The sequence below is a fragment of the Setaria viridis genome, chromosome 3 (assembly GCF_005286985.2).
Source record: "Setaria viridis chromosome 3, Setaria_viridis_v4.0, whole genome shotgun sequence".
In the NCBI taxonomy this organism is placed as follows: Eukaryota; Viridiplantae; Streptophyta; class Magnoliopsida; order Poales; family Poaceae; genus Setaria; species Setaria viridis.
In genome coordinates, this window is record NC_048265.2 from 46,623,394 (window position 1) to 46,633,676 (window position 10,283).

The following is a 10,283-nucleotide window of genomic DNA, read 5'->3' on the forward strand; positions in this document are numbered from 1 at the left end:
CTATAAGATTAACGCTTTCGGCAATAACACTAGCGTTCAGGCGCATGATGGAGCCCAAGTGAACAATCTTTCAATTGGGGACAAACTCATACAGCTAATTATCCTGCCCGGGACAAAGTATAGTGACCATTGATTGTTCGCAACTTCTCGTTGCCATGTACTAAGAAAAGTTTGTTTTCCTTTTTGCACTTTAATTTACTTCATGTCTTGTCTCTAAGTGCTTGACTGTTGAGAAGCATTGAAGCTGCTGCCACAAGCTTATCAATTCACCACCTGCTGTGTGTGTGAGAGAGTGAGAGAGAGCGCTCTTATCCTGTCTAGTTTCTTCATAAGAAACACGCCAATAGAAACACTGCAACACGGAAAGAAACAAGCGGACAGCAAAAGGCTTTGAAAAACACAACAAAAGGAGAGCATGCACGTTTACAGATGACGCGTCTCCAGTTCAGCTGTGTGCAGTAAGCCCCCATAACAGTGGCCCATGATAAAGCCAGCCCCTCCCATTTCATTTCGTGTCGCCGGCCAGTTGCTGGAAGTGGACGATGAGTACTCGGGTCCACAATAGTTTTGCATTCAGCACCTCACAACTTTCATTTGTCGGTTATACTTGGCCATGGGATGTACACAGTCCTTTGAACTTGTGAACGTTGTATTCAGGTGAAGAGTCCTGGTTAGAATTGGATTTGTGAAATAGATCAGTGCCTTGCCATAAAATTGCAACAAATAATAAATTGAGCCACACCTAACCTGAGGTGATGTGCTAACGTCACAGCGCAGACCTTTCTGTAGTCAAGACAAGTGGGTGCAGAGTTTGCTCACCACATCGAAGTTCTCCAGCACCAAATCAAGCTCCGTTGATGCTGAATCGAGCTCTTCCACCACCAAATCGAAGTTCTCCGGCGCCAAATTGAGTTCCGTTGCTACCGAATCGAGCTTTTCCACTACAAAATCAACCTCCGCGCTCGCCGGATCGACCTTCTCCTCTGCTCAATCGATCTCCGCTGCCACCAGATTGACCTTCGTCTCCATCGAGCCGAGCTGCGCCGCCGCCGAGTGCAAGGCAAAGGAGAGCCGGCAAGAAAAGCAAACGCGTACCCTCACAGTATGTTGCTTCGTCTCTTTGTCCTTCCCAACTTGAAAGCATCCCATGCTTAAATTCCTCTCTTTGCTGTTCTTCCCAACTCAAAATCCTGAACATCTCAAGACACTGAAAACAATCTCCCCATCTTTCTCAGACACACCCGCACTCCCAGCTGGACATGGCTCCTGCAGCCGCACTCGTGTTTGCTGGGAAGTCAGTGGCAATTCCGGCCATCTCCTTCTTGGTCAACAAGGCCTTTGCCTACCTAAATCAGTACTGGAAAACTGAAGGAATAGATGAGATGAAGAGCAGGATACTGCTTGCCTTGCCAAAGATCCAAGCTGTGTTTGATGTGGTCAACCCGGAACGCATCAAGGAGGAGAGCATCGCGCTAGATGCATGGCTGTGGCATCTCAGGGATGCGGTGGAGAAGGCTGAGGATGCTGTTGATGAAATTGAGTACTACGAACTCAAGGAGAAGGCGAAGGACCTAAAGGTTAGTGACTGGGGCTCCTCTTTTGCTAAGATGAAGCATAGTGCTATCAAGTCTGTTAAGCATGCTAGTATTGTGGATAAGGCTGTCAAAGGTTTGAGTCACCGTGGCACTCTCAGGAGGCTGCAGAAAGCTCTGGAGGGTTTAGACAAGGCTGCTGCAGGTGTTGTGGGTTTTCTCGCACTCGCGGATCACCTCGGAGGAAGTACAAGTCGTCAGGAAGAGGATTCTCTGAACAAGGATCGTGAAACAGGGTCCATGATAACTGCAACTAAAGTGTTTGGTCGGCGCAAGGAGTCAGAGGAAGCAATTGGATGGCTGACCAAGCCATCAGTTGGAGATGCTGAAATTGAGGTGAGCAAAGTATCTGTTGTTTCCATAGTTGGTCACGGTGGGATGGGCAAAACTACCCTAGCACAACTCATACACAACGATGACACTATCACAAGGCATTTTGATAAGGTGATCTGGGCATGTGTATCCACTACCTTTAATGCAACGACTGTCATAAGGAATATATTGGAAAATGCTACTTGGGCAACAAATGGTGCCAGTACTTTGGATGCATTGCAGAAAATTCTTAGAGAGAAACTAGATTCCCTAAAATTCTTGGTTATTTTGGATGATGTTTGGGAGGACAAGACAGATGACCAATGGGGGAAGTTATTTGCTCCTTTGAGGGCAGGGAAGAATGGAAGCAAGATCTTGCTGACAACCCGCATGAAAGGAGTCGCAGAAATGGCAGATCAAGTTATGAGAGGTGAAAATAAACTCCTTGAATTGCAAGGCCTAGATGAAGATGATAATATAGAGCTTTTCAGCCATCATGCTTTTCCCAGCTGTGGTCTCCAAGATGATGCAGCCTTTAAACGAACTGGAGAACAAATTGCCAAGAATCTCAGAGGCTGTCCCTTGGTGACAAAGGTTGTTGGCGCGCATCTGCGTGATAATATGAGATTGGATTATTGGAACGAGTTCCTGATGCAAAGTTTGAAACATTTTTATGGAGGTTCAGAGGATATTATGGATGTTCTAAAGCTAAGCTACTACCACCTACCACCAGTGCTGCAAACTTGTTTTCGGTTTTGCAGCTTATTCCCGCAAGATTATGAATTTCAAAAGGATCAGTTAGTGGAGATGTGGGTTGACTCAGGTTTGATCTCGCAGGATGCGTTTGGAACTCAAAGTCTAGTGGATGTTGGAGAAAAATACCTGGTTCAACTGACCAGAAAATCATTCTTCGATCTCAGATTCCGTGTAGATCTTGTTGGTCAAGAAGACAGAGAATCTGGATACTATGTCATGCATGACTTAATGCATGATTTAGCAACGAATGTTTCATTTGGAGAATGTTTACGCATGGTTGATGGTGGCAGCCTTGAGAATGTGCCGAGCACAGTTCGACACATTCGTGTTGAATTAATTCATAATTTTCCTACGGAAAAGATGAAGAAAATTTCCTGTTTGGAAAATCTGCGTACCATTATTATTGTCAAAAAAATTCATGGTGTGGAAGAGAACATAGGTATTCGAAATACAGTGGAAGAGCTTGTTGAGAGTTCAAAATCATTGCGTCTATTTCAAACAGAATTGCAGCACAGATCCCATTTTGCAAGCAAACTTGCCAAGTTAAAGCACCTTCGTTGCATCATATTACAATACACACGAGAGAGCATGTCTGGGGTTTTCAAATTATATCACTTAAGAAGACTAATATGGAGATCTACGAAGATAGGATCAAAACAAGTGAGGGATGTTGGGTACCTTGACCGCTTGCAATACGTGTCATATGGAGGCAGCGGATGCAGTATGGTCCCAGTAGCAAGACTTACTTCTCTTCGAGTCTTAAAAAATTATCATATCACGAGAATAAGAGGTTACAATATGAGTGCTCTCAAGGATTTGGGAAGCCTCCGTAGTCTTTCTGTTGATACCCTTGAGAATGTTGATAACCAAGAAGAAGCTAAGAAGGCCAAGATGAAGGAAAAGAAATGCCTCGTGTCATTACGGCTAGGATGGACTGAATGCGATGGTGTCCGAAGTAGAACGGATGAACTGATTCTTGACAGCCTTGAGCCACATGCCAATCTTAAGAAACTATGTATTTCACGTTTCCGTGGCAGTAGAATTCCACATTGGATTGCAGAATCCCGCGTAGCAAACCTTGTAGAGCTTGACTTCAACTTCTGTGAACATATCGAAGAACTTCCAAGCCTTGGAAAGTTACTGAAGCTAAAGGATTTAACATTACGTGGTCTTATTAGACTGAGAAGAATTGGTCAGCCATTAAATGCCTCAGGAGATGGGCGTATGGAGTCGTTCCTGCCACCAAGTCTTCAAAAACTTAATATAAAACAATGCTTAAAACTTGAGGAATTGCCTCTTCTACCTCCTAGCTTAGTGAGGTTGGACATACAAGAGGTCGGGTTGATCAGGCTTCCAAGGATAGTAAAGCTGCATATCAGTAGTGATGAAAGTATATCATCCAAATGGCTGCACATCATGGTCAGATCTTGTCAGTGTTTAACTTCACTTGAGGGGAGCTTATTTGAGCAAAAACAATGCATCCAAGTAATACGTGAAATGAGCATCATTGACTGCATGCATCTGGAGTCTGCACCCTTTCCATTTGAAGAAATGAATGAACTTCGAGAGATTCGCATAGAAAATTGTCCAGAGTTGAGGCTGCTAAGTGGTGCTGAAGATAAACTCCCGCTACCATCACTTAAAACTCTAGCAATGGGGCGGTGTGGTGACTTGGAACTTCTGCTGCTTGAGTCACTGCAAGTGTTTACCAATCTCTCCAACTTGAGTCTCAGAAACTGCTCGGTAGTGGAATCCCTCCCATCCGCAGATGTATTTGCGAATCTCACGTCATTGCGAATCATTAGCCTGATTGGATGCAGGAATCTGTCATCCCTGGGTGGGCTCAGATCCCTTCCACGCCTTGAGGATTTAGAACTCTTGAACTGCAGTAAACTCGCAGAGGCTGGGCTATCGCTAAGTTTTGGTGTATCTGGTTGCGAAGAAGAGCCTGGAAGCTTCAAGCAAATCAAGGATATTATGATCGACCACCCGGCCTTGCTGCTTGTTGAGCCAGTGAGGAGTCTATGCCCAACCTATCGTCTGCAAATTCGAGACGGGTCAGAAATGTTGGACGCAATTGAGCCATGGTTGCTACGGAATTGTACATCCCTACAACATCTATGGATATCTAAAGTCAATTTGGAATCGCTTCCACTGAGCTTAAGTGAACTCTCCTCTCTTGAGACGTTGCGCCTATATGATTCCGATCAACTCCGTTCATTACCAAATGTGCCCTCCTCCCTTCAGACTCTGTTTATTCAGAAGTGTCATTCAGAACTGCGGAAGAAGGCTTCGGAACGTGGAAGCCTTGAATGGAACAAGATTTCCCACATCCCTCACGTGCAAATAGGTAGGTCCACCGGTCGCGCAGCTTCATGCATATGAGTTGCTTTTGTTCACAGAATGTGATCCTCCGTTTTTCCCCTTCTTTCTTGTCATGGCTAAAGTTTGGCATTGGGGTAAAAAATAGCATCTGGTTTGTGTCACGCCGATAGGATCGGCCATTTCGGCAGCTTGAGTTGCGTCCAAGTTAGCTATGTCCAAATGTTTTTACGATATGGCAAAACTTTGACTCCAAATCAAATGGACGCCAAATTTTCTTGGAAATATTTTACTTGGCAATAGCATAGAAAACCAAACATAGCCTGTGTCCTACTAGAAATTTCATAATCTAGCACAAGTTGATTTTTCTATATATGTAAATTTCGCAGTACTTCAATTATTACCCACAAACTACAACTTTTGAGACATTTTTTACAGATTTTTAATACTTTTTACAATAAAACTACAGTTCGATGGCAACAAGTATCAATGTAGTTTTCGTGGCAGTATAATTAGTAGCGGATGTTGTTACAAAATAGTAAACCTTAAAAGTTGTAAAACCATGGATTTAATACCTCAGAATAGTTGTAATCTAGTGAAGTTTACTCTTTTAGTTATTTACCTTTTAACTCCCAAGATATTATTTACGTTGAAGTTTTCTCAGTACTATCTTTTAACTCAAGGTGTTTTAAATTCCCTTCGTTATTTGTTTCAAAACACCCTTCGTTATTTAACTTGTACTATATTTAACAAGAGCATTTTTTTGTTGACCTCTGCTAGGAGGTTACTGCTTTAGCAAGGGTGAACAGTACAACAAGTATACAGGCTTTCAGGTATAACTTCTTGGAAATGATGTGTGTATGAATTGTGAAGTACCGGTAATACCAAGTGCTAACTGCAAGCTAAAACATTGCCATCTTGAAACAGGTGCAGGAGGTAATGAACCACACGAACAAAACTTGGTGCTGGAGCACAGCATAGTCCAAGAAGCCATGAACCAACTGGTTTTCTAGGAGGGAAAAGGTTTTTTTTTGCGAGCTGACATGATTGTGCATATAAAATCCCTTTTTTAATAACATGTGCATATACGGATTATTATTCCACAATATCTGTTATCTATAATCGAGTTGATTATTTATGCCGTGCAAAGCCATGTGGGTTAAGCTGATCGTCACATCCTCTGCACTTGCAGTTCTGTGAAGATCGCTTGTCGCTTGGTGTTGGTCACAAAACTTGATTATTTATAAAATCCATTGCACAGATGGAGGCTAAATGGTGAGACGAATCTATTAAGCCTAATTAGTCCATGATTTGACAATATGTTGCTACCGTAACCATTTGTTAATGATGAATTAATTAAGTTTAATAGATTCGTCTCGTTGTTTAGCCTCCGTCTGTGCAATTAGTTTTATAATTAATTTATATTTAGTCCTTCTAATTAGCCTCCGAAGATTTAACGTGGTATGGACTAAATTTTAGCTCAAGAAACCAAACACCCCCGGATACTTCTCTGCTCGCTTATGCTTTTTGAATGGCTATAGCTGCAGCTGCAAGCTACCTTCCCATCCTACACTCCACACTCACACCACACGCACACAACCAACACACTCCACACTCGCACCACACCACAAGCACACCCATCAATCTTAACAGCTTCTTACAATCATCATTGTGCTTTTATTTTTGACCTGGAAAGGGAGGCAAAAATTACAGTACATCCTCAGAACACTCCTCAAACTGTTTAGAAGGCTTAAACCGTTTTCCTAAGAAAACTCCATACGACATATTCATACGAGAATAGAAGGCTGCTTTATCTGATATAAATTCAAGGACACTCTTCGAACAAATTCTTTATTGCCTATTTCCTCAGACAGTAAGATCATTAACTTGACAGTCCTTTTGCTAAATTTTTCAATTGAATCCTCATCTCCGATCTGTAATTCAAGTGCCACTTCAGAAATCCAGCAAAAGCAATGAAAAAGGTAGGCATAGCCAGTAAGGAAGCTCTACAACTATGTTGAGGAGCAACTGACCTCAAGATCTTTGGTAGCATCATTCCTCTTTAAGGACCTACACAAACATTGGAAAAGCATGTAAAAATGAGGCCCAACCTAGAATGAACTAGGTGGTTTTTCTTTAAGAAAATAGGCACCCAAAATTGAGTTGAAAAGAACTTGAAATGGGGTGGTTGGGGTGCACAAGCATACGTCCTACCCTGATCTTGATTGGAAAAGCATGTGTCGAGATTTAATATTGATGAGTGAAAATGAGCAAAGAAAAAAATTCATGCATACCTTTTTGCAAGCTCCTTTTTCTTCATTTTAGGTGGCTCTCCATCAAAAATAAAACTAACATAAAAGCTCAGCAGAATCAGCAAAAGTAAGCTAACTGCGAAGAATTGACAAGGACCACAGGAATGCAGGAAGCTTACACAGGCTTTATCCCTGCTTCTAGCATTCTTACTGTCCGGTTCAACATACCCTGCAGATGACTACACCATTTACAGAGATGGAAAGTCAAATAAGCTGCACTGATAATGACTTGACAATAGGCGGTGCAAGTAATATTCCTTGCCTCGTGACTTCACCAGCCTCATTGGTCAGAAGCCCTGATCCTTTCCTTCCAACCACAATCTGCAGAAATTGACAACACATTTGATATGAATCCCATGACAGCTAGAGAGAAACCCGTAATGGTAAATTGACCCAATAAAAGCTAAGTACACAAATGCTTGCACATGCTAATAGCCTAATAGTAATAGCATTAGATTTAGAGAGAACAAAACTGGGCAGTAGTTTTGTAAATTGAAATTCTGGCAATAATGGTATTAGCCTCTAAAACTGAAGAATAAGTGGTTGCTGGTTGTATACTTGTATGCATTCAAAAAACACAGTAGTAGATGCCAAATGTATCAGAACGTAGCCATTTTCTCAAAAAAAAAAAGATGTGGTGCCATTCGTGCTTCCAGATAACCCCTATTAACCGACACATTGCATGAATTTCCCAACGGATTGTGCTATACGCCTATACCCACAACAACGACATAGCAGAAATCACCCGTCATATATATCGCACCAAATTTGAAACTGGGAACACTTCCCTAATCATACCAACGGAGAAATCTAACTCTTAGCTGGTAACGCTATACCCCAAACGCGACGACGACTCACGAGGAAACGGTCACAGGAAACTGAAGCGAAGGGGCCGAATCTCGTGTGGTATAAAATACAAAGCAATCAACTTGTTTGACCTCGACATCGTAACTCCATGGAATAAACAATGCAAGCTGCAACGCGGATCAAATCTCCTGCTTGGCAAAGCTGGCTGCAGCTACAGCAGCCACTACAGCACATGCAGCCAGCCAGCAGCCGCTTGGACCACCCCCTGGCTGTTAGCTGTGCTCGACAGGTGCTTTAGCTGGGCTGTTGCAACAGCTGTGCTTGGACCGGCAGCCGAGCTGCTGGGCCACCAGCCGCAGCTAAAGCTCAAGCTCAAGCTTAACCGCTCTTAAAATCTACGGTGCCTGCTTCGTTGTGAAGAGTTTGTGGAGAACGCAGCCTCAGAGTTTTACCAGACAAATTGGTGCCCACCGAATCTGCTCCCACTGCAACAGTGACAGGAAAAATTCAGGTGGTCTTCGTATTCAATTCCTGTGCATTTCCATTGCAATGACCAGGGCACCCGGTCCTCTGTAGAATTAGGATTGGGGGTCCTCGGCCTCTCTACATGACCGCACTATCAACGGCACTCTAACACGGAGTGACAAGCACCTTGCTCAACGGCACTAACTCTAGAGATCAGAACGAGTCTGCTTATAAGTCTCAATCAGTCTCCTTTTCTTCGTTGTTGCATGGGAAACGAGAAGATCTCTTGCCGTCTCTCAAAAAAAAGTTTAATTTTGGCCTCATTGTCACATGTCTCCTCTGCAGACTTGAGATGCAAGTATTACATGTCATTTATCTATATTAATGAAACTCACCAGTCAGCCGCAGGCTCGGGGGCTGGACCCACTGGGTTCGCTCGGCGAAACATCGACGAAAGGCGAACCCTCGGAAACTGGTCTCCTGCATGACTCGGCACGCCCATGCGGCCCATGCCACCTCGATCCTCGGAAGTTGGGCGTCGGAACTGACCCGACGCACCTCTTGCGGCCCCTGCCAAACGACCCGATGGAAAGCTGGGCGCCGACACTTGCCCGGGACTAGCACTCCCGACCTAGCCCAACTACCCTACACAGCGCAGTTGGCAAAGGAAGCAAATGCATCTCGAAGTCTCGAAATCGCCCCGGAAGTGCGGTAGACACACATATCACTTATCACAAACGAACTTTTTTTCATTAAGATGAAAACATGAGCCAACGGCTTTTACAATATCACGCAAAGCGTGCGAATACAAGGACCCGAAGGCCTTACAATATCATGCAAAGCATGAGGGCACAACCTAGGGACTACCCTACAACTCGGGACCAAAACAAGGAAGAAGAGCACGGCCCGCACGTAGCAGCCGCGCCGAAAACCTCGCTCATCAACCCATCCACACCGGATCTCTTTCGATCTCCATCCCCATAACCAAGGGCGCCTAAAGAAGAATGAGATAAAAGGACTCGGAGAACATAGGAGGCTACCTCAGGATTCCCACAGATCCATCTCCTTCGACCGGGACAACTTGGATAATGGGGGGAGCGGGGAGGGGGGAAGAGGCGTGAAGGGACTACGAGCATCTCGCTTCGGTACCATGGGCAAATTGGCTCTCACTGGCTCCCAACGAGCCAGCATCGATGCCTTCATCTTGGTGGGCACCTCCGTCGCCGCACCCATGTGCGTAGCAGATGGGGATGACCGAACAAGCACCGAGCACTCGGAAGGTCAAAACAATGACCTCCGACGATCGGTGGCCCAAGGTACGAGCGCAGGATGGAGGACAACGAGCCCATGATCTCCTCTCCTCCCGAGGTGGCTCCCTTGATCTCTCCCTCGACGGCCCACTGCATGACAAGACCATGTTACGAGACTTCTTCTTGCAGTATGGTCTCGAGTCATGCAGAAAAAGGCTGCAACGGAAGGGGGGAAGGGGAAGCCTATTACGAGAATTCTTCTGGCAGTCATGTGGAGCGGACAAAGCTGCCTAGGGCAAAAAGTAGTAGCCTCAAACCTACCGGATCTATGACCTGAGCCATGGCGCCTAAAACTCTAGCCTTGGGGACTCCGAACGCGAAGGCTCCCCTATTTATAGCTGGGCGAACGGCCATGATCCGAGGGCGGTTTCCATCCGCGCCCATGGACGCGCGCTAAAAGTGCCTGA

At 44.7% G+C, this 10,283-nt stretch overlaps 1 protein-coding gene and 1 long non-coding RNA gene across 5 annotated transcripts; one reads left to right on the top strand and one right to left on the bottom strand.

Annotated features, from left to right (window-relative positions):
* Window positions 1-737: 737 nt before the first annotated feature.
* LOC117848545 (putative disease resistance protein RGA1) lies at window positions 738-6,669 on the top strand. 4 transcript variants are annotated; one of them, XR_011897911.1, is made up of 5 exons: window positions 738-1,102; window positions 1,236-1,577; window positions 5,763-5,815; window positions 5,910-6,005; window positions 6,175-6,669. XR_011897911.1 is itself a non-coding variant. In XM_034729992.2 (5 exons), exons 2-4 carry the CDS (start codon window positions 1,260-1,262, stop codon window positions 5,961-5,963), a joined length of 3,858 nt encoding a protein of 1,285 aa, XP_034585883.1. In that variant the 5' UTR covers window positions 746-1,102; window positions 1,236-1,259; the 3' UTR covers window positions 5,964-6,005; window positions 6,175-6,669. The 4 variants fall into 4 exon arrangements, 3 of the variants coding, with proteins under 3 accessions (XP_034585886.1, XP_034585883.1, XP_034585882.1); XM_034729992.2 differs by having other exon boundaries at window positions 746-1,102; window positions 1,236-5,010; XM_034729995.2 differs by lacking the exon at window positions 6,175-6,669 and having other exon boundaries at window positions 739-1,102; window positions 5,910-6,116.
* On the bottom strand, window positions 6,664-7,406 carry LOC117850464 (uncharacterized). The gene is made up of 3 exons (XR_011897912.1): window positions 7,277-7,406; window positions 7,016-7,052; window positions 6,664-6,916 (listed from the first exon to the last, which is right to left on the bottom strand). It is a non-coding gene; the product is annotated as an uncharacterized lncRNA (long non-coding RNA).
* Between the last annotated feature and the right edge of the window lie 2,877 nt (window positions 7,407-10,283).